At 36.2% G+C, this 25,644-nt stretch overlaps 1 protein-coding gene across 8 annotated transcripts in view; it reads left to right on the forward strand.

Moving 5' to 3' along the window:
- LOC120427517 (trithorax group protein osa) overlaps positions 1-25,644 on the forward strand; it is a 265,609-nt gene that overhangs the window by 71,518 nt on the left and 168,447 nt on the right. For 7 of the 8 annotated variants that reach the window (XM_052711248.1, XM_052711245.1, XM_052711250.1 and 4 more), the window contains exons 3-4: positions 1,413-1,778; positions 19,040-19,225. In XM_052711248.1, coding sequence (XP_052567208.1) covers positions 1,413-1,778; positions 19,040-19,225 — 552 coding nt within the window. The remainder of the gene's footprint in view (positions 1-1,412; positions 1,779-19,039; positions 19,226-25,644) is intronic. The other variant, XM_052711251.1, reaches the window with a different exon arrangement.

The following is a 25,644-nucleotide window of genomic DNA, read 5'->3' on the forward strand; positions in this document are numbered from 1 at the left end:
GCACGACCGTCTGACTTTGGCACCATCGAGCATTTAATGTAATGATAGTATCAAATCATAAAACCTATAGGTAGCGATGCTTTCGGGAGCCTCGGAGAGGTTGGATAAGGCAAGGAAATCAAATTATGTTTGATTATTAACAGAAAGTGGACCCTGGTGACGGTGGTGGTGTTGTGGAAGTCAGTCAGTCATTTCTGCATTCTGCGAGTTGGGTCAACAGTTATGAAAATCCGTTCATATGCTACACCATGGACGGCCGGCCGGGACAGCTGGGCGGCAACGCCAATGCGATGCGATTGTGTGACATTTGGCGGACGGATGACTCTCAACTCCAGACCAGGCCGTACGGACAACTTTTAGACCAGAGGACGATTATTTATGCCGGCTCGATTCCGGGTTCTGAAATATCTTTATTGCCGCAGTGGCTCGTGGGGCTGGTTGGTGATACTTTATTTGATGCCCAGCCCCCCTCTCTGACCTGGGAAGAAGACAAAGTTTTGTGGGTCGAGGATGCGAACGAATTTCAGATTTGAGAGCGAGGGGAAGGACGACGTTTATTCTGCAGTTTAGAGAGATGCGTTTCTGTGGCATTGATGGGTGAGAGTTGCGGCATGTTTGCCGGTGACATTTGTGTTTTAATTGTGTTTTTTGAGTGGATTGACATGGTCCCCTGGGATGGGATCATTCTCAGGGTGGCGATTCTATCAGTATGTCAACATTGTATTGTGTAAAGTTAGAGTTCGTATCAAGATCGAATACTATAATCTACATTTATAGAATACTTCCCATTACAAGATTATAAGAACAACGTTATACTTGTACTGAATACCTTCCATAACTTGATCTATGATTCTTTCAAGCGATCTTAGACGACAGTTATTTTATGAATGACTTCAACCTACTTGTACTTAATGCTTTCCATTACTTAATCTCTGAATCCTTCATACGATTATAGAAGAAATTTTTTGTATTTAGGACTTCGATCTACTTGTACTGAATACTTGCTATTAGTTGTTCAAATAATCCTTTATTCGTTCTTAGAAGAGAATCTTTGTATGGATGACTACGATCTACTTGTACTGAATAATAACCATAACATGATGTATAAATCCTTAAAACGATCATAGAAGAGAATCCTTGTATGAACTACTACGATCCTCTAGTACAAAATTCTTCCTATAACTTGATCGAAGAATCCTTCATACGATCTGAGAAGAGAATCATTGTGTGAAAAGCTCCGATCTGCTAGTTTACCATTTCTTGATCTACAAATCCTTCATACATCCGATTTCAGAACATATAGGTTAAGGATCACTTAGAATATACTCCCTCAAGCAATCCCACAAATTTCCCAACGATCGCTCACCTTCACTACTAACATCTCGCATCTCTCCACACTTTCAACCCCGCAGGGCAATAACGCACGAGGCCAATCACCCTACCCGCCCGGTCCCCCCGGTCAGAGTCCCGGCGCCGGCTATCCTCCCCAGCAAGGTCCTGCCCCACAACAGCCGGGAGGTCCGCCACCACCACCTCCTGCGCAGCAACAACAGGGAACGGGACCGACACCACCTCCGGCGGGACCCAACGGACCGCCACCTTCCGCCGGTGGTCCCCCGGGCCAGCAGTCGGCGACTCCGCCCACCACCGGGGCGGGCGGACCTCCTGGACCGCCCGGCAGCAACCAGTATACTCCCTACCAGCAGCAGCGATACCCGACGCCACCGAACGCCGGTGGTGGACCGAACCATCGATCGCCCTATCCGCCACCGCACCAGGTAAGCACCCCCCGAGGATTCATGATCTATAAATCCGGTTCTCTGAAAGATCCTAGTTAGCACTAGTACTAACTTTTCTAACAAAACTAGCTCTAAGTCAGCACTAAGTCAACATTATATAGCTATATAGTGCATATCTTCAGCATTGTGGCTTTCCAATCTGTAGTATTGTTGTAGATCAACCTCATTTACTAATGTTCGAACGCACAACCTGTGAAATTACACACGATACCAACCACTTCCCTCTTTTCCGTGCACTTACTTAGTCAACTTCCGATGGCGCGCTTCCTGCGAACTGGAAAAACAGCGTGAAAAGCGAACACGCCACGCCAGTGCATAGAGATACTGCTGTTGCAACTATCTGGCAGGTTCCAACCCCCACCACGGTTGTATCATTCCGACGCAGTCAAGAGCAATTCTCGCCGACTCTAGTTTGTAGCAACTTGTAAAACGGTTTTCATCCCCCTTCTCTGCCAGATTGTGCGGGATTGTGGTTCCGAATTTGAACTCGGGGTGGTTCTCGGAGTCTCGCTCTGCGATTGAGGGATGTTTATTTCTCTGGAATTGCAATTCTTTGAAACAAGGGTGAATTACGTTGGATTAGACGTAAATAGTACATCCCAAATCATGATCTACAAATCCTTCATACGACTGTATAAGGGTTAGGGTGCCCAGAATATGGGATTTTTTTTCAAAACCTCGCTCCACAAGCTGAATATTGTTCCTTGAGCTATTTTAGGACTCTAGGCCAAATATGAGCAAAATCGGTCAACATTTACCCATTGATACTCGAGGGTGAAGTTTGTATGGGAAAAATCGAAAAAATGTATGGAAAATCCAATTTTCTTACGGTTTGGTCTGCACGATGCGCTACTTCCATCCAAATATTCTCAAAAGTGAGATTCTCATTGGAAATTTAATGCTCTACAACTTTGTAGAACATACCAAAGCTGTAAAACTCGATCCTGAAAAGTTATTAGCGATTTAAAAAAGTCATTTTTGTATGAAAAACCTTTTTTTCACAAACTTTAGGCTCGGGTATCAATGGGTTAATCTCAACCAATTTCGCTCAAAATTTACACAGATGCTTAAAATAACCCAAAGAACCGTTTTCCGCTTGTGGAGCAGGGGGTCATTTTTTCTGGGCACCCTAATAAGGGTGTGAAATATGAAGGACTATGATATACTTCGACTCAGAACTTCCATGGTCTTGGAGGATAATTACAGCATTAAAAATTGCGATCTTCTTGAAAACAATACTTCCCGAGCAAGAATAGATACTTCCTACGATCTTGAAAGAGAAACGCAGTATGAAGGACTATTATTATCTTAAACGAAATACATCCCAAACTATGATTTATAAATCCGTTATACGACTATAAAAGGTAATCCCCAAGGTTGTTAATCGGTAAAATTATCGTCGATAATATCATCGTCTGACGATTACGATAATGATTATCGGGACGATAATGATAATCTAACGTTATATCGATAATTTTATCGGCGATAATCTTATTTTTTTAATCTTTCTAAAATCGATCAAACTAGTAAGTTTTAAAGTATAAATATGTACTCAAAATACTCAAATTTTCATTATCTGCAATATAGGTTTCAAACGATGCAGAATTTTGTATGCTTTTTCAGTTTATTAGAGTTTTATGAAAATATAAAAAAATCACATGTTTTTTTTGGAAAACATATTTGCTTTTTCACTTTATTCGAGAATCATTGTGTGAAAAGCTCCGATCTGCTAGTTTACCATGTATTGATCTACAAATCCTTCATACATCCGATATCTGAACATATAGGATAAGGATCACTTAGAATATACTCCCTCAAACAATCCCACACATTTCCCAACGATCGCTCACCTGCACTTTATTCGAGTTTTTTTCTGAATATTTAAAAAAATCACAAGTTTTTTTTTGGAAAATATAGAAAAATTCACAAATTACCGTTTTTTTCGAAAATACTAAAATTTTCAAAATATGCAATATGGGTGAAACTAAGTGAAATTATGTATGCTTTTTCACTTTATTAGAGTTTTTTTTAAATGCTAAAATTTTCACAAAATACCATATTTTTTCGAAAATACTTAAACTAGTAATACGGGTATCAAACTAATTGAAATTTTGTATGCTTTTTCAATTTATTAAAGTTTTTTTAAAAACTAAAATTTTCTCAAATTACCATATTTTTCGAAAATACTTAAATTTTCAAAATATGCAATTTGGGTATCAAACGAAGCGAAAGAATACATACATTCAGATTGTGTATGCTTCATATCAAACAAAATTTTGCGTCGTTTGATATCCATATTGCATATTTATTTTTTTTGATATTTTCGAAAACATACGTTAATTTGTGAAAATTTTATTATTTTCTAAAAAACTCTTATACATTGAAAAAGTTTAATATCCATGTTGCATATTTTGAAAATTTGAGGACTTTCGAAAAAATACAGTATTTTGTGATAGTTTTTTAATTTTCCCAAAAAAAATCTATTAATGTGAAAAACCAAACCTAATTTCGCTTCGTTTGATACCTATATTGCATACTTTTAAAATTTGGGTATTTTCGAAAAAATACGTTAATTTGTGAAATTTTAGTATTTTCTAGAAAACTCTGATAAATTGAAAAAGCATACGAAATTTCAATTCGTTTGATACCCATGTTACATATTTTGAAAAAAATTGAGTACTTTCAAAAAAATACGGAATTTTGTGAATTTTTATGTATTTTCCCAAAAAAAACTCTGTTTATGTGAAAAAGCAAACCAAATTTCGCTTCGTTTGATACCCATATTGCATACTTTAAAAGTTTGAGTATTTTCGAAAAAATACGGTAATTTGTAAAAAAAATGTATTTTCTAAAAAAAAAAATAATTTGATTCCCATATTGCATATTTTGAAAAATTCAGTTTTTTCGTGTTTTCTAAAAAAAAACTATTTATGTGAAAAAGCAAACCAAATTTTGCTTCGTTTGATACCCATATTGCATATTTTGAAAATTTGAGTATTTTCGAAAAAATACGGTAATTTGTGATTTTTTTTTATATTTTCAAAAAAATCAAAACTCTAGTAAATTGAACAAGCTAACAAAATTTCGCTTCGTTTGATACCCATATTGCAAATTATGAAAATTTGAGTATTTTCGAAAAATACGGTATTTTGTGAACAATTTTGAAACTTTTTGAACTTTGAAACTTACTAGATTTTCAAAAAATATATTCTTAGTGAAAGCATTGAAAATTTTACATGATATGGTTGAATTAATCGATTTTAAAAAGATTTTAAAAATGAGTTATCGTCCATTATTGGCGATAAGATTATCGCCGACAGAATTATCGAAATAACGATAACGATCTAGAAAACGACAGATTATCGAGAATTATAGAAAGAAGGACTACGATATACTTGAATAGTATACTGTCCAACCAATGATCGATGAAGCCTCAGATCATATAATCACTTTTATTTTTTGAAGATAACAATAGTAGGAAGGACTATGATCTACTTGTTCGTAATACATCCTAAGCAAGATATGCTTTATGAATCCTTCATACGATCATAGAAAGGAAACACAACATGAAGAACTCTGATCGAAATATTTGATCACATTCTTCCAAAGCCATATTATTCAAGAGAATCGTTCCCAGAATACCAACACAAACCAAAATTGCACCATACAATTGCTGAAATCGATATTGAACAAACACAAATCGCTCCAAATCTCAACCAAAACGTACCGTTAAACCTGGTCATCGCAACCCGTTTACCCAGCGGTAGCTGCATTCCCGCTCCCGTACTCATCATCACCGTCATCATCGTTGCCGCGCTCTGTCATCATCTGAAAAGGAGCAGCAGCAAACAGATTATATTCTATTATATTGTCACTCAACCTCGGTCCAACTTTGTCGGAACGAGGACTTGCTGCGAAATCGACATCATTCTGCTTTATAGCTGGAGAGACCATCTGCCTGCTGTCGGTGATGAAATTTATTTGGAGCACTGGAGTGTCCTGAACAGACTCCGCGATGCAGATGAAGCTGGGTGGAAAGGGGGTCGTTCAGAGTGGAATGACCCATAAAGCGGAATCAGTCGGCAACGGGTTGAGAAATCTGTATCAAGGAGGTGAACCTTGTTACGACAGTGACATCTGGTTTCGAGTTGCAGCGGTTATCAACTTGCATGCAATTCTTACTTGCAAGATTGGCGCCATCTAGTTTTGGATAGATGCAATACATTTTTTTTTTGTATGGAAGATTGCAAAACTCTTCTAAAATTGCACTTCCCATCTCCAAACTCCCCAATCAGAGACGTGTCCTCCCGCGGACGAAGCGGAGAGCCGGATTTTCCACTAAAAGCGGAAAATGCCGTGTCCGTCGCGCCCGGAACGGAGCGTGATGACAAGTGCTAGTTCTGTGTACAGTGCAGACAAACTTTTATAGCTTCCGTCGCGCCTGAAGTGTGTGTGTGTCCGCGTGGACAGGACGACCCGGGTCAAACTCTTGGCATTGTTTTGGCCCGATTTACCGGGAGGCTGCTCTGGGAAAGTTTTGTTGGCCTGGTTAGAGGAAGAACGGAGGACGATCTGGACGTGAAAGTGAAACCATGAATGATTGATGACTGTGACGTCGAGGTACTGCCGAGAGGAACGAACGGAGAAGTGGTTCTGCTTGGAGTGAGTGCGACACATTTTATTCTAGTGACATGGTTTTACGGAGTTTTGTATGATTTATCGATTGACTTGCGATGCTGTTGTCGGTGTTTTTGCTAGATCTGGTGATGACTTTTTGGAAGAAATGTCAGATTGATGAACATGAGACGGTCTTCTTTTTAGCAGCGACATCTACTTGAGAATAGCTGAATATTTTAACTTGTTTTTTATATCAAATTTTGAAACAACTTCGATTTCTTTAGCAATGCATAATCACTTCTCTCTGCAAGCTCCACAACTTTGGTCTACACGACGTCCTTTCGTTGGAAATACCTCACATCGGATGTGACATCAACCAGACCCAAAGAGGACACCCTCCTCATCCTCGTTAAGTTAATACCATGGTAGTTGGTCGAAATTGCAATTCCACAACTTCTCCGTCTCTACCTTATGCTCTGGAGCTCTCATGCAATCTCTGATGCACCACCACCACCACTCAATGTGCATATGCAGCAGCATCCTTACAATCAGCATCGTTATGTTACGACGGCGACGACAAGCGTCTACAGACTCCCGTGGAATTAGAACCTCCATTCATTCTCGACTGACTGACGACTGACGGGGAGAGAGCTCGGAGACGTGCCGAGCACCTTCAGAAGCTTCGTCGTCGTAAGACGATTAATGCCGGTGCCCCCCCTTCCTACTCCGCTTGAACGAGGAGGTTCATGAATTTGTGATGGGCGCCGTACGTCAACTTCGACGATATCCGAGGGATTGGGCGACGAAGACGATGAAGTGGATTGTGGCGTGATGCGTGCTGGGGAAGGCTTGCCAACGGGAAATGTACGCCATATCCGGGAGAACAACGACGGTGACGGCCAACTTCTCGTGAGTCCGGCTAGGCTGATTCATAATTAGCGGTCCACGTAAATTTATCGAAACTTTTAAAAAAACATCGTAAATTTACTGCTGTTTCAGTGTAAATTCAATTTTTCAATTTAAATTGAGGACAATTTTTAGACCTTCCAAATTTACACAATTTTTGAAGAACAGTAATGTGATAAAGAAGAATTGATTTGGTTTTTTTTTTAATAAGGCCGATGCTAATATTTTTCAAGGTGTTTGTCCCTCGACTCTGGCCGAGGTTAAATAATCCCGAATTAGAGCGTCCAATTTCCCGTCCCGGGAAAAAAATTCCCGGGAATTCCTGGGATTTCTCGAAAAAATATATTACCCGTTTCCCGGGAAATTTGTAAATTTCCCGGGAATTCCCGAAATTTAAGCAAAAGTACACATTTTCTATACTTTTTGGAACCATTTTTTTAGATGCTCAGAGAAAAATAAATGAAGATGATTTTGTTCAATTAAATTTATTTTATAGCTCATATACAATTAATCAGATTATCAGACACTTTGATATCTGATAATATTAATTTTTGAAGCTACGGGAAAATTAAGTAAGCTTTTTCAAGAATATTTGGAGTTATTTCATAAAAAATATATTAAATTGAGAATTTTTACGTTTTTGTTTACCATGATCTAATGAGTTGAAAATCAAATTGGTATCTTAACATTTTTAAAATAGTTTTGTGCAAGAAGAATTATTTCAATTCGTTAAATACCTGGTATACAAGAAATTACAATATGTAGTAAAAGAAAAATGGAGCACTGGTGTAACAATGGGTGTTAGAAGGTTAAATATCAAAACATGTAAGACTGATTGTGACATGATGTTAATTCCAAATATTTGAAAATATTGAGTTGTTTGAAGTAAAACAAACAAGAGAAGTTTAATTTTTGCTTTGCCATTTTGTCCAAGAGGTTTCGCAGGTTAAGCACTCGCTCCTAACTCCATCCAATTTGCTATTTTTTTTCTATTTAAACAACTAATTTTGCAAAACTTTTAAAAGTAACTTGCTTGCTCACTTCTTATTGAGCTATTTATCACTCTATTTCAGTTGAAATCGCCTTCAATGAGTTGTAATTGAACGTCAAAGTGCTGACCTGCCAACATAAGAGGTACGACGGAATTAGATGCTGTTCCACTACTCACTGTCTAATTACCTTGATAAAAAAATAAATGACATTATTTTTTGATTTATTGTACTATTGGAGCTTATAAAATAAGAAAAAAATAACATTTTCTTGCAGTTTTATGATTTTTTACATGCAGTTAACAGCCCTCCGTGTACGCACGAGAGCAAGCAGCAGTCAAGTGCTCAGTGCTCCATAGTTTTTTCGAAATGTTCCGCCGTAGTCTACCGTGATTACCCGCGAGTTTGCTCCTGCAGCATGCCAAAGGCCGGCCGTGACCGTGGCAGTTCGAGTGCGGCCTCGAAAAACCCGCGAAGTTCGTCTACCGGCCGTGTGCAAAAAGGTAAACAAGCCAACGCCGTGTCGACCGCCATCGCGCAGGGGAGCGTGAGCGCAGAAGGCATCGACAAAAAGTTACTACATCCCGGATATGTTCCAAGATCACCAGTGCGAACCCGTTCCGGTACATCCGGTGCCACGACCAACACGTCAACATCCGCCAACATTCCCATCAGGAACGAGTTCCAGATGCTGAGCGACGACGAAGAAAACAACAACAACACCGACGGTAGCAGCACTACCGACGACGACGAATACGATGGACGTGCACGGAAGAAAGTGTCGACGTCAAAAACGAACAATTCTCCAAAGGAACGTAGACCACCTCCAATCTATGTTTTGGACACGTTGACGGACGATATTGACGAGTTGCTGGAAGGCCTCGGATATTGTCTGAAAATCGGTAAGTCGTCAGTGCAAGTCTACACATTTGACAGCAAGAACTTTGACCTGGTTGTGGAGAAATTGAAGAATAAAAACTTCAAGTTCTACACATTCGACCCCGTGCAGAAGACTGCCGTGAAGGTCGTCTTGCAGGGGTACCAAGACTGCCCGATCTCCGACCTAAAGAAGGATCTCTCGGGTGCTGGAATTACGCCGCGTGACATAAAAGTCCTCTCGCGGAAGACAACGGTCACAGGTACACACACACTGTACCTGTTGTACTTCGACCGCGGCACTGTCAAAATTCAAGACCTGCGGAAAACTAAGACGTTGGACGGTTTTTGGGTAAACTGGCGGTTTTACTCAAAGAACCCGACGGTCGCAGCGCAATGCCACCGTTGCCAGAAATTTGGCCACGGCTCGCGGAACTGCAACCTCCCGCCCCGCTGCGTGAAGTGCGGTGAAACATACCTCTCGGAGGCGTGCGCACTGCCGTGCAAGGCGGACTTGGGGGACAAGGCAGAGCAAACCAAGGCGCGCATCAAGTGCGCCAACTGTGGAGGTAACCATACCAGCAACTACCGTGGATGCAGCGCACGGAAAACCTACCTCGAGGAGCAGGAAAAGAGGAAAAAGAAAGCAGTAGCGTCCCACCCTCCTCAGCGAAGTACAAGCATAACCGTGCCGGCTGCTGGTCATCGTACGGTTCCAGCGGACAACCCAGCGTTCCCTCCTGGATGGGGTCGATCGTTCGCCAGCGTGGTCGCTGCCGGTAGCGGCAATGCGGCCCAGCAAGAAGTCACCGGGGAAGATCTCTTTACCCTGTCGGAGTTCTTTGCTCTCGCGGGGGAGATGATGACGCGGTTCTGGACCTGCCGTAACAAAGCGGAGCAATTCCTGGCCCTTGGGGAGCTGATGATCAAGCACATCTATAATTGATTAAATTTTGCTGTGATCTAGTTGTAAGCTTTTTCTATTCCTATTCTCTATCATTAGCAATTGCGTAAGTTTTTTGAAAACTTTTTCTTACTCTTGTTTGTGCATTTAATTTACAGTAATAATTGCTCTAAGCCAAATTAAGACGTAACACACAGCTGAAATGAACACAAAAACTCTGTTAGCTTCATAATATGTACAAATTGTAATTTGATTATTCACAAATAAAACCGAATTGAAATTGAAAAAAAAATACATGCAGTTAAGCTGTTAATTGATCTTCACACTTGTTTTAGCCTTTCAGTCGCTGTTCTAAACAATTTAGTTGCAGCAGAACCAAGATCAAAACAATTTTTAATAAATTTAAATTTCCCGGGAATTCCCGGGATTTCCCGGGAAATTGGTTGAAAATTTCCCGTTTCCCGGGAAATTTGTAACCCCGGGAAATTGGACGCTCTATCCCGAATATGCTAAAAATGGTTCAGACCGTAAGAGAATGCATTTAAAATGGATATACACGGTTGCACTTAAGCTTCCAGAGAAAATTGAAGTTTCTAGAAAAAAAAATGTTTTCCCCACCTGTTTTTCGAGCCGATTTTCAAAGGGTGGGGGCGAAGTTTATGTCCCCTCGACTCTGACCAAATTCGAGGAAAGGACAAAAAACAATAAAATAATTATAAAAAATATTACAGGCTTTGGATTTCAACATTAGAATAAAGAAAGGGATTAAAAAATTCATTAAATTGTCATTAGTTTTCATATCTAAAAGAACAAAAATTTAAAATATTTTTGAACGATCTCAAACATGCTAAAAATGATTATCAACGTAATCATTGGTTTTCAGAGTTTGGATCCAGTGATTAGCGGCTTCAGCTGCCGATCCTTCGTGGGTTCGATTCTCGCCAATCTCCTCTAGGTGTTCTGTTTTTGTCCCGTTTGGTTAAAATTCGGTCTTAAAAACTATAAACCCTGGTTCAGTGAAAATCTATACACAATTTTGCGTCGTTTGATACCCATAATGCAAATCATAAAAATTTACGGTCTTGAATCTTGATAATTTAAAAAGTCTTTTACACTCAAAACTCTAATGTTATGAAAATTCACAAAATTTTTGTTTTATTGTTTCATATCCGTAATACAAGTTTTGTAATTTGAGTATTTTCATAATAAAACGGTATTTTGTGAAATTTTAGTTCTTTATTGAAAAAACTGCAATCAACTGAAAATCTTTCCAAAATTTTGCATCGTCTGATGCCCGGACTGCAAATAATGAAAATTGGAGTATTTAAAAAATACGATATTTAGGACATCTTTTGAAAACTAACCCGAGATATTTTTGTAAGATAAAGGAAATGCAAAACATGAGTAATTCTCGCTGAAAGTGGACCACTATTTACACAAGGTGCTCAAAAATCAAAAGCAATGTACTTTTCCAATAGCCCCCACTAAGTTATGAATGAAACCATGTTTGTTTGGTTAAATTTGTCCTCACCTCGGCGCCACGAAGCTAAAACATTTTTTTAAATTGGTAATTTTTTGACTTAGGCGCGTCTACAAAATTGCTAATAACTTTGCAAAACTTCAACGAACCCTTGATGTTTAGGGGTGTTTTGGAAAGGAAATGAGCAGAGCTTTCGAATGCACTTGTCAGAAAAATACCGTTCCATACATTTTTTAGCCACAAAACACCAATGTATTTTTAAAAGTCATTTTTGAAGGCCGGCGCCCCGCTTTATCGAAAAACTGACAAATCCATTCGAAAGCTGAGACGATTTCACATAAAGGACCAATAAATCTAAGGTGTATGTTCCTCCTATCTTTTTTAATCTTATTTTGATTCTGCGAGCGCAGCGCTCCGTTCGCATTTCGGGCACCCAAAATGATTCAATATTGTTGCCTCATTTTAAGATTTTGTCAAAAAAATATAGGTGCTCACTTTTTAATTGATAGTTTATTGTCCAAGCATCAAAATGCACTTTCGACAATTGACCAATATTTATGTTTTTGGGTTCTTGCAGGCAATTTAATGTCGAAAAATTGTTTTTTTTAACTTTTTTTGGTAAAATGCTCACTTAAAATTGGGTGGACATTTTTTCAGTAAAACTAATGAATGTAGCATGTAGAAATTTCACCACGAACATTTTTCTCTAAAAGAAAACGTAATTTCGATACTCCAGTGCCAAGATATTTTAGTTTTAGTGAGAAAAAAAGTGCCAATTTTATAAATTTCTCAGAATTAACAAGCACGGCCTATTATTTACATGCGGCATATGTTTTGTAGGTCGGGGTATGGTTTCTTATAGTTATTTTGGTCGCTGAATTCGGATCTGGAATCAAATTTCTGATAAACAGTTAAATTTGGAGCCACGCCCAAAAGTTATTTGCGGTAATATGCTGTAATTTTAATCGCTAGTGAATTCGGTCATATTTCATCTTTCGCTCACCTTTAATTGATATTTTACTCACGGTTTTTTTTTATGGAAAATGTATTTTTCAACTTCTGATTGTTTTGAGAGGCCTCGTGGCGCGTTGGTTAGCGGCTTCGACTGCCGATCCTTAAGTGGCTATGGGAAATACACGCAAATAATATTTGAGCGTGACTAAAATATCATTGTTCACGGTTTATCTGAAATTTGATTCCAGATCCGAATTCAGCGACAAAAATAACTATATGAAACCATACTCTGGCCTCCAAAACATATACAAAAAAAAATAGGCCGTGCTTGTTAATTTTTAGAAATTGGCATTTTTTTTTTCTCACTAAAACTAAAATATCTTGGCACTGGAGTATCGAAATTACGTTTTCTTTTAGAGAAAAATGTTCGTGGTGAAATTTCCTACATGCTACATTCATTAGTTTTACTGAAAAAATGTCCACCCAATTTTAAGTGAGCATTTTACCAAAAAAAGTTAAAAAAAAACAATTTTTCGACATTAAATTGCCTGCAAGAACCCAAAAACATAAATATTGGTCAATTGTCGAAAGTGCATTTTGATGCTTGGACAATAAACTATCATTTAAAAAGTGAGCACCTATATTTTTTGACAAAATCTTAAAATGAGGCAAGCATATTGAATCATTTTGGGTGCCCGAAATGCGAACGGAGCGCTGCGCTCGCAGAATCAAAATAAGATTAAAAAAGATAGGAGGAACATACACCTTAGATTTATTGGTCCTTTATGTGAAATCGTCTCAGCTTTCGAATGGATTTGTCAGTTTTTCGATAAAGCGGGGCGCCGGCCTTCAAAAATGACTTTTAAAAATACATTGGTGTTTTGTGGCTAAAAAATGTATGGAACGGTATTTTTCTGACAAGTGCATTCGAAAGCTCTGCTCATTTCCTTTCCAAAACACCCCTAAACATCAAGGGTTCGTTGAAGTTTTGCAAAGTTATTAGCAATTTTGTAGACGCGCCTAAGTCAAAAAATTACCAATTTAAAAAAATGTTTTAGCTTCGTGGCGCCGAGGTGAGGACAAATTTAACCAAACAAACATGGTTTCATTCATAACTTAGTGGGGGCTATTGGAAAAGTACATTGCTTTTGATTTAGGAGCACCTTGTGTAAATAGTGGTCCACTTTCAGCGAGAATTACTCACATTTTAAATAAACGACATATATTAAGGCTTGTTTACAAATAATTAATCAACTCTGGTTTAGTGAAAACAATACCAAGTTATTAAAAATTATTAAAAATTGTTTTTTTTAATATAAAAATGCGGTATTTTTGTTGTTTCATATTCTATCCATATTACAAATTTAGAAAATTTTAGTATTTTCAAAAAGTAAACTGAATTTTGTGAAAATTGTAGCACTTTAAAGCATAGCAAAGGTGTTGGTGTCTACCAATAGTTGCTACTCCGTTATTGACAAGGGCCTTCAACAATTTTGAGTGCGTTCTTTTATTACGTAACGCAAAAAATTGGACACAAAAACTCTGTTAGCCCCCTCCCCTCATAAATAAAGTCCCATGCAAATTATGAAAAAAAATGTATGGAGCGCAACACAGCCTTCGATCCCCCCCCCCTCCCCTTACTGCGTTACGTAAAAAAAGAACGCTTCCTAAGAGCAGTTCTCTACGGAATCGGTCTTTTTTCTTTAATTTTAATTTTTGTATTTTTTAATCCGGCTGAAACTTTTTTGGTGCCTTCGGTATGCCCAAAGAAGCCATTTTGCATCATTAGTTTGTCCATATAATTTTCCATACAAATTTGGCAGCTGTCCATACAAAAATGATATGTGAAAATTCAAAAATCTGTATCTTTTGAAGGAATTTTTTGATCGATTTGGTGTCTTCGGCAAAGTTGTAGGTATGGATATGGACTACACTGAAAAAAAATAATACACGGTAAAAAAAAAATTGGTGATTTTTTATTTAACTTTTTGTCACTAAAACTTGATTTGCAAAAAAACACTATTTTTAATTTTTTTTATTTTTTGATATGTTTTAGAGGACATAAAATGCCAACTTTTCAGAAATTTCCAGAATGGGCAAAAAATCTTTGACCGAGTTATGAATTTTTAAATCAATACAGATTTTTTCAAAAAATCGAAATATTGGTCGCAAAAATTTTTCAACTTCATTTTTCGATGTAAAATCGAATTTGCAATGAAAAAGTACTTTAGTGATTTTTTGATAAAGTGCACCGTTTTCAAGTTATAACAATTTTTAGGTAACTTTTTTGAAAATAGTCGCAGTTTTTCATTTTTTTAAAATAGTGCCCATGTTTGCCCACCTTTGAAAAAAATATTTTTGAAAAGCTGAGAAAATTCTCTATATTTTGCTCTATTGAACTTTGTTGATACGACCCATAGTTGCTGAGATATTGCCATGCAAAGGTTAAAAAACAGGAAAATTGATGTTTTCTAAGTCTCACCCAAACAACCCACCATTTTCTAATGTCGATATCTCAGCAACTATAGGTCCGATTTACAATGTTAAAACATGAAACATTCGTGAAATTTTCCGATCTTTTCGAAAAAAATATTTTCAAAAATTTAAAATCAAGGCTAACATATCAAACGGGCCAAACATTCAATATTACGCTCATTTGAAATGTTAGTCTTGATTTTAAATTTTTGAAAATATTTTTTTCGAAAAGATCGGAAAATTTCACGAATGTTTCATGTTTTAACATTGTAGATCGGACCTATAGTTGCTGAGATATCGACATTAGAATGTGGTGGGTTGTTTGGGTGAGACTTAAAAAACATAAATTTTCCTGTTTTTTAACCTTTGCATGGCAATATCTCAGCAACTATGGGTCGTATCAACAAAGTTCAATAGAGCAAAATATAGAGAATTTTCTCAGCTTTTCAAAAATATTTTTTTCAAAAGTGGGCAAACATGGGCACTATTTTAAAAAAATGAAAAACTGCGACTATTTTCAAAAAAGTTACCTAAAAATGGTTATAACTTGAAAACGGTGCACTTTATCAAAAAATCACTAAAGTACTTTTTCATTGCAAATTCGATTTTACATCGAAAAATGAAGTTGAAAAATTTTTGCGACCAATATTTCGATTTTTTGAAAAAATCTGTATTGATTTAAAAATTCATAACTCGGTCAAAGATTTTTTGCCCATTCTGGAAATTTCTGAAAAGTTGGCATTTTATGTCCTCTAAAACATATCAAAAAATAAAAAAAATTAAAAATAGTGTTTTTTTGCAAATCAAGTTTTAGTGACAAAAAGTTAAATAAAAAATCACCAAATTTTTTTTTACCGTGTATCATTTTTTTTCAGTGTAGTCCATATCCATACCTACAACTTTGCCGAAGACACCAAATCGATCAAAAAATTCCTTCAAAAGATACAGATTTTTGAATTTTCACATATCATTTTTGTATGGACAGCTGTCAAATTTGTATGGAAAATTATATGGACAAACTAATGATGCAAAATGGCTTCTTTGGGCTTACCGAAGGCACCAAAAAAGTTTCAGCCGGATTAAAAAATACAAAAAAAATCGAATGACCGAAATCTCAGAGAATTGCTCAGTAAGTTTTCAAGTATAAATATCTGGATTTTTTTTTTGAAAATGTTCAATAAACCAAATTTTCAGTTTTTGCTTTTTGGGTGTTTTTAATACCCCTGACTTAAGGCGGTTTCAAAAATACCCAAAAAGCAAAAACTGGAAATTTGGTTTATTGGACCTTTAAAAAAAACTCCAGATATGTACTCGAAATTGTATTTTTATTTTCGAAAATACAAAAAAAATCATCATTTCCAATATGGGTATCCCACGAAGCGAAATTTTGTATGTTTTTTTTCACTTTATTAAAGTTTTTTTTGTAAAATACTACAATTTTCACAAAATACCGTATTTTTGCGAAAATACTCAAATTTTCATAATTTACAATATGGATATCAAACGAAGCGATTTTTTATGCTTGTTTTGAGAGTTTTTTTTTGAAAATACTAAAATTTTCACAAAATACCGTAATACTTCTAAAATACTTAAATTTTAAAATTTGCAAAATACTAAAAAAAATTGCATCATAAATGGGTATCAAACGAAGCGAAATTTGGTATGTTTTTTCCCTTTATTAAAGTATTTTATTGAAATACTAAATTTTCACAAAATACCGTATTTTTTCGAAAATACTCAAATTTTCATAATTTGCAATATCGTAAGCTTTATCAATTAATTAAAGTTTCATTTTTGGAAAATACTAAAATTTTCACATATTACCGTTTTCTTCGAAATTAATAAAATTTGCAATATGGGTATCAAACGTAGAAAATTTTTTCAAGCTACAAAATGTTGCGTCGTTTGATATTGCAAATTTAAAAAAAAATCAGTATTTTGGAAAAAAATCGATATTTTGTGGAAATTTTAGCATTTCACGAAAAAAAAACTTTAATAAAGTAAAAAAGCAAAAAAAAAATCGATTCGCTTTTGAAATTTTGAGTATTTTCCAAAAATACGGCATTTTGTGAATATTTTAGTATTTTACAAAAAAAAAAACTCTTTCAATGTGAAAAAGCACCCAAATTTCGCTTCGTTTGATACCCATATTGCAACTTTGTGAAAATTTAAGTACCTTCTAAAAAATAAGGTTAAAAAATGTATTTTGTGAAAAAATTTGAGTACACATTTTGCTTTGAAACTTACGACAATTTAAAAAATATATATTCTTAGTGAATGCATTGAACATTTCACATGATATGGTTGAATTAAAAGTCGATTTAGAATGATTTTAAAAATGAGTTATCGTCCATTATCGGCGATAAGATTATCGCCGATAGAATTATCGAAATAACTATAGCGATAACGATAGAACAAAAAAACAGACTAACATTTCAAATGGATGCCAACTTATTTTTTTCTTTTTGAAAAACTCTTTTAATGATTATTTTTAAGAATTGCAAAAAAAAAGTTTAGTGGAACTCGCTGTAAACTCGACTTTTTCAGCACTCGTCGTATTATTCCAACTCGTCTGAGCCTTGTTATATGTACTACCCGGGCTGGAAAATGTTCATTTTGCAACTTTTTGGATTAACTTCTATTTTGATTTTATATCATTTGCACGTTCCGGCGTTCAAACCTTTTCGGACTCATCGAGTCGTGGTGGTCGACACTGTAAAAGCATGATAAATACTAAGCGAAACTGTTGGGGTTGTTTTCCTCTGTCATTAACTATGTTTATTTTGCGATGAAAAACGTTTCTGAGAAAAATGTTTAGAAAACAAACGCTCTCGACCTGTGCTTTTCCTCTCAGTTCTTGCTTTTTCTTTTTGTCATCAGATTGAGAGCTTTTTACTCTCGATAGGTTGCTGCGTAGTGCGCATCTTTGGTGTATGGGTGACAAGAAAAAATGAAAATTTTGGAAAATTTCAAGAGATACCTTCTGGTTCGATTCTTTAGGTTAAAAATAAAGAAGTCTATAGCAACCCTTAAGTCTTACCCGAATTCGCTCAAAATTTTCACAGTTACTTATTTTTCCTAAGAAATCGAATCAGGGGTTATACCTGAGGTCGATTTTTGTTATTGTCACCCTAGTTATAATCAAACAAAATCCAAATTTCTGAACCAGTCTACTGCGGCTAGTGGCGAGTTGGTTCATAAATTTCAATCTAAACGGAAGCAAGACTAAATCGACGACGGTAGTCGGGCGGGAGCTTCTGGGAAGAATGTGGTGGTGATGGTGGTGCAGAAGAATCGTAAATGAATGCTCTCAAAGTGGAAGTGGAACGATTAGGATTAGATTATTGGTAAACATCGAGAGCCAGCACTCAGCCAAAGCACAGGTTGTTGGTTGTGACTAGACCGAGCGGAATTTCATTAATCTTGGGTTTTGGGTTCAAGGTCGTTAGTCTAAGTATCGTTTTGACTACGATTGATGGGGCATAGAATCACTGATTTGCATCTAACCTAGTACAAATCCCACTTTAGTACATCCTCTAACTCGAAGTAGCACACCAACTAAAGTGCCCTACACTAACAAGAGTGGGAAATTCCCACAGTTTGTTTAATTCTGTTAAATCCTGTCGAAAGTGGTGTGCTAATTCCGGCAGCAAATAGCACTGCAGCACCCCAGTTAGTCACTGCATTTTGTCAAATTTGTATTTGCATTCAATTTGTTTGAGCTCGTTCCTGTCGCATCTGATTCCTGGACGGGGTGCACTATTTTTATTCATCAACAATTTCCCAGGCGTAATTGATTCGATTGCGCGAATCAATTTGCTGCTGCTGGTGCACAAAGTTGGAAAAACATGCACAAATTTCACATCCACTCCCCTGGACCGGAAAATGCGAATAAAAAAAAACTTTTCACCCTGTTTTCTGTTATTGTCAGTGATGGCCTTTTTCCCACACTCACACATAAACGCACACAAATTTGCATCCCCAACTAACACGCACACACTAATCGAATCTTTTTTTTTCGTTTAATTTTTCATTGCAGTACGAACCAGTGAGGTCGTGGCCATCGCCCGCGGCCAGCCCGGGCCCCGGCGGTCAGTCGCATCTGCCACCGTCCCCGCACGGTCCGCCCCAGAGCCCGGGAGGCCAGCAGCAGCAACCGCCACAGCACGGTGGTGCCCCCAGTCCGTCCCCGCAGCCACCACAACCCGCGCAGTCCCCGCATCAGGTAAAGCTTCTTTTTCAAGAATTGGTACATTTGTGTTTAAATGCGATTTTCGGGCGAGGAAAATACGGGGAATTCTAAATTTGGCAATTTATTGATTTCTTTGATTTACTTGAAAAAGGGAAGCCGATGAATGTCGTCTAAACAACATTGCTTGAATTTAGGTATCCCGGATCTAAAAAGTAAAAATAAAATATTGTTAAAGAATCTTTTAAATAGAAAACATAAAAGAAAGAAGCAGGTGGTTATGTTACACATGCTCAATATGACAAAGAACAAAAGTTGCTTAAAAAAATTTAAACTGTCGTCTCCAGCGAATTCAAACTCTTTTTTTTTTCGCTACAAGCAAAAACAAACCGCTTCTTATATACCAGAAGAGCCGCGCCGGTTGCGTCTGAAGATTTCATACATAACTTAATGCACCCAGGATGGTGGAAACCCAGCGCGACAAGAGGAAAAGCCCGCCTTTTTCAATGATTTCAACCGGCAAAAAGGAAAGAAAGAAAGAAAAAAAAAAAGACACAAGAAACCCGATGCGGTAGTAAAATGTGGGCCACCACCATCAGCTGATTTGTAGTTTACGAGTTTCGGAACGTGTGTGTGTGTTTGCATAGAGTGCACATACACATCCACAAACACACACACAGTCATGTATAAAACATAACATTTGTCGGTAGAGACGGCAGAACGCCGACGACGACGACCGGATCGCTTTCGATTTCATGGAAATTTTGGTGGCCGTCCTCACTCCCACGAAAGGAAGGAGATTTGAAATTTTTAGGGGGTTCTGCCATGCAGTCACACTCACAGTTCAATCCGGATTAGGTTCCGAGCTGGAATTGCGAGTGCGTTTGACGTCAAAGCTTGTCACGCGATTTTATTGGAGCTTAGGACATACAGTTACGTCAATCTTTTTTTTTTTCAGATCGTAGTGTTACAAACTGAAAAACTCCACCAAATTTCGCTTTCGTTGACGAAATAAAGGTTTGCTTTATCCTGTATTTTGTTTGGACTGTCACTGTCACCTTAACAATTTATTTTAAACGCCATTTTTTCACAAATTAATGGACCGCGCTGTTTGATATTCGTCCCGCCCGGGTGGATCAATCGGGCCGCGCCAGTGCGCAGGTTGCTGGATCGAAACTGGCGGCCGGTGGCCTAAAATTCTAAGTGTCAAAAAGGGTATTCAGTTTAATATTATTTCAGTAAAGAACAATAATTGTTTGAATTTAGGTGGATTTACTTCGAAAATGGTGCTTTACGAAACTGTTTCAGAATTTTATCGCCCCTGGGCGACAAACATCAAAACAAACATTTCTCTTTCGGATTATTTAAATGAAAGTTCCAGCCAAAAAACGATTATTAAAGCGCCATTTTGAAAATTTAATAACTTGTTATGGAGTTGGATCTCGCTCTTGAAAGCATCTGATTATACAATATTTTAGAGTACACCTGCTGAAAATATCTCGGAGGTCTTTTTTGTTTAATTCATTCAATCTTTGATTTAAAAGTGTGCTATTTTTAATCTTTTTTAGCTTATAACTAGGCTTAGTAATTTTACACGTTCAAAAATTGCAAATTTCACGGGTACCACAATTTCAAAACACCAAATTTCACCAATAACTCTAAAAAAAACTTATGTTTACATCAAAGAAACTGCTTTTAATCCTTCATTATATATTATTCTTCAATAAACTAACAAAAATTTTAACTCAGAAAACAAAAAAAAATTAGTAAATTTTCAAAAAAAAAGTTTCCTAGTGGTTTATGGATGGGCTCCACATATATAAATCAGTGAAACATTTCAAAAACTTATCACAATATACTTGTTCAGTCAATTTTAACAAGTTTTGTAAAAATTGAGACTTTTTGATATGAGAATAACTGGAATCAAATGATTGATGTTATCTTCCTTGTGATAACTTGATGATTCCGAGAATATGTTTTTTACTTTGAGTGATTTTTGTTAACATGATTTAAGTATTCGCAGCATTCACTTCTCAGTAAACGTTGTCACAATTTACGTTAATGTATGTTTTGCTCACAATTCTTCAAATGGTTCATATCACGATTTTCAATTGAAAACTGATAAAATTCACTTTAGAAGTTTTCATAGATGAAAAATTTATAATTTTGTCATTTCAAAGAATTGATTTGAGAAAATTAATAAATTTTATTTGTGATTGGGGTGATCGGATTAGTTGTTAAAATAACAAAAAATAATAACAAAGATTTGTTCGAAGAATAACTAAAAATGTTATGAGTCTGTTATTACAATAACCAATAACAAAAAAATCATAACGACAAATAACAAATCTTGTTATAAATATTTTCAAATATCAAAAAAAGTTATTCTCAAATTATTTCCGTCTGCTCGAGAAGGAAAATTTATTCCCACGTTTATTCGTGAATTTTCATCGTAATTACTTTCCAATTTCCACAAAAAAAGCGAATAAAAAAATTCTACAAAAGATAAAGTTAAGCAAAAGTAACAAAACAAGCGCAGGTGGTTATGTCACACATGACCAATATTACAAAGAACTTTGCACAAAGCTCTTATAATTTATTTTATTTTATAAATTAAAAAAAAACTCTGCTGTTTTCGAATAATTTTTATTTTTTGTTCCGATTTTGGCAGAAATATTGTTTTTGAAGTGATTTTGAATCGATGTCATCAAACATAAAAGTTAGCTAAAGCGTTTGAGTTTTTTTTATCATACAAAAATGTATGGACATTTTAGTGCGCACCTATGCCTCGCAAATTTATTTTTAGGAAAAATGATGGTAAAAAATAAAAAGAAGAGGAATTTAAAAAATTCTTTAGGCGTTAGAAAGGTAATTGGCTATAGCCTATGGGCAAATAATTTTAAATTTTTTCACTTTATTTTTGTAAATACATTAAAACCTTTATTTGTATTGACCTAAAAACAAGTCGAAACCCCGAATATGAGCTTTTTAGGTTAAAATTAAGTAATAAAGGCTGGTGCATACCTTTGGCCCGTGCGCATTTTTGCCCCTTACTACATTCGAAAATGGCTTATACGAGCCTTAGGATGACATGTCTTCAAAGTTCAATTGGTGTAGTTTGGGTACAAACGGTTCTGCTTTATTTTCGGAAAAATCACTGATTTTTTTGTAAAAATCAAATTACGCAGGATTAAGATTTTCTCATACAATCGCATGCAAAAGTGCCATTGCGCAAAGTGGGGAGATACAATTTTTTTAAGCAGAATCAAAAAAATAAATGAAATTCATTTCCTGTTTCCTGAATTGCTTAGTTCACTATATCACTATAAAGTTTAACGTAAGTTAATTTTTTATATTTGAGCCTTTATCTACGAAATCGTTTTTTTTTTAATTTAATTTTTGTATTTTTTAAATCCGGCTGAAACTTTTATGGTGCTTTTGGTATGCCCAAAGAAGCCATTATGCATCATAATTTTCCATACAAATTTGGCAACTGTCCATACAAAAATGATATATGAAAATTCAAAAATCTGTATCTTATTTATTATTAAACTTTTTGTCACTAAAACTTGATTTGCAAAAAAAACACTATTTTCAAGACAATTTTTATTTTTTGATTTCTTTTAGGGAACATCAAATGTCAACTTTTCAGAAATTTCCAGGTTGTGCAAAAAATCTTTGATCGAGTTATCATTTTTTGAATCAATACCTAATATGTTTATAAATCGAAATATCCGTCGCAAAAAATTTTTAACTTCATATTTCGATGTAAAATCAAATTTGCAATCAAAAAGTATTCTAGTGAAATTTTGATAAAGTGCACCGTTTTCAAGTTATAGCCATTTTTAGGTAACTTTTTTGAAAATAATCGAAGTTTTTAATTTTTTTAAATTAGTGCACATGTTTGTGTTTGCTAGAAACAGGAAAATTGATGTTTTCTAAGTCTCATACACCATTTTCTAACATCGATATTTCAGCAACTAATGGTCCGATTTACAATGTTAATTTTATTTACATTTACATTGATTTACAATGTTAAAATATTTCAGCAACTAATGGTCCGATTTACAATGTTAAAATATGAAACATCCGTGAAATTCGATCTTTTCGAAAACAATATTTTCAAAATAATAGATCAAGACTAACATTTCAAAAAGGCAAACATTCAAAATTACGCCATTTTGAAATGTTAGTCTTTTTGCACATTTTAGTGACAAAAAGTTAAATTAAAAATCATAAATTTTTTTTATCGCGTATCATTTTATTCAGTGTAGTCCTTATCCATACCTACAACTTTGCCGAAGTCACCAAATCAATCAAAAAATTCTTTTAAGAGATACAGATTTTTGAATTTTCATACATATTTTTTGTATGGACAGCTGCCAAATTTTATGGAAAATGATATAAAGAAACTAATGATGCAAAATGGCTTCTTTGGGCATACCGAAGGCACCAAAAAAGTTTCAGCCGGATTAAAAAATACAAAAAAAATCGAATGACCGAAATCTGAGAGAATTGCTCATTTATAACTTGATTGACAAAGTTGTATACTTCTCTATCGGCAAGTCAAAATCTGCCAACCTGAAATATACCTGAAATATCCTTTGCTGGCCCACTAAATTTGACGAGAGAGGTCATCTTCCTCCCACGCGATGGCCCAATAACAAACGTTCGAAACACGTTGCTCGAAATTGAAATTGATGTCAATTTAATTGAATAATCCTTTCATCTATCAATGCATTTGCAATCAAATTAAGCAATAACATTTATTCTGCGGTCGAAGAGAAAACGCCGTTTCACAGACACACACACACAAACACATGCGATTTTTCCCGGTCGCAAATTTGGCTGCGCGTGTGCGTTTGGCTGTGTGGGGGTGTCAGCTTTATGATGGTAGTGGTGTGACCACATAGCTATGTGAGTGTGTGTGTGTGCGGGTTTATATAGGGCCACACGGGAGTGCATTGTTGTTTTTAATTTAGCACTAAATCGATTTCTGTGAGTGCTGCGCGAGCGAATGACCTGACGATGGCCAGGGATTGGTCCCGGTGGTCCACGAAGGGGGGGGGGGGATGCTGCCCGTCCTTTATGGTCCTCGGTGGCCACCGGATCGATCGTCGGACAACGCGGTTTCGAGCGCGCAGCACACACACACACGTGTGGTTTTGCACGCGAATCGCGTTTTAGTAAAATAAGCACGCAAATTAAGCCATAAATTCGTTCAAATTTCCCCGAGCTGGAATTTTTCGAACCCATTTTGTGTGTTTTCAAATTACCGCAAAAACCGTTGGTCAGCTGGTGAAATTCATACAAATTTGCATTCTAAAAAAGCGCTTCATTCCATTGACCATAAAGAAGAAAAAATAACCATCGAAGCCCTGTCAGATCCTTTCGCGTCATAAATTTTGAGCCTTGGATGCTTTTATCACCGCACCTCACACATAGTTACAGTACGAAGGCCTGTAAATTCACACGAAGCATTTCGAGTATTAATTGGGCACGGTTTTTTTTACAAGCGCGCGAATCAACGCGCTTTCATAATTTTAAATGTTAATTAGGTTTATTCTGCATTTTATATACATTTGCGGTTCTTTTTTTTTTTTGCTCTTGCTGATGGTTGTTGTCTTCTTTTCAGCTGGGTTGTCAAGAGAGATAGTGCATGCTTTTTAATTTGATGCATTTTCAACCGTACTACACCCAAAGGAAAATATATCTCAAAATCTGCAACAGTGGATTTGATGCAGAAAATGTCACATTTTATAACATTTTTTGCAGCAAGCCCCTAGATCATTTTTGCCCGCGTGTAAACATTTCAGCGATCTGCAGTTCTCACCAACACATATAATGCTGGCCCGTCCCCGAGCAATACTCCAAAGAGAAGCATATGTTGGTGCTCTTTCACTCACTTTTCATCAAGCGTCCATGGCGCGGTGGTAGCGTGTCGGATCAATAACCAAGATGTTGGTGGTTCAATCCTCATTCTGTTAAGGGTTTTTTTTTGTGCAATACAACCAAAAAGCCGTCGGTAATGTCGATAATTGTCGGTAACGGGCAAAAATGTCATACCCCTATATCGCAAAAAAGGCATGAGGACAGATTTCATGCAGATTCTGATATACATTCATCATGCGGCCGTCAGTTGGGTGTTCAATTTCCCTGTTTCTTTTTCTTTTCTTCGCTGTATTTTAGCTACCACAGATCCAATCTTCGATGTCTCTTAGGCTATTTTATTGGATAACTTGTGAACTTTTCGAAAAACAAAAATATTTTGACTGGAATTTCTATTTTTTTTATCTTTTTCTAATTTTTGCACATATCATATGGCTTAAAAGTTGCGTTTTTTGTCCCATAAAACATACCAAAAAAATTTAATAAAAATTAACAAACTGGATTAAGGAAAATTGTTTTTTTATGTTTTCATTAATACTAACAACTTTGCCGAAGACACCAAATCG

Source organism: Culex pipiens, chromosome 3 (assembly GCF_016801865.2).
Source record: "Culex pipiens pallens isolate TS chromosome 3, TS_CPP_V2, whole genome shotgun sequence".
Lineage (NCBI taxonomy): Eukaryota > Metazoa > Arthropoda > Insecta > Diptera > Culicidae > Culex > Culex pipiens.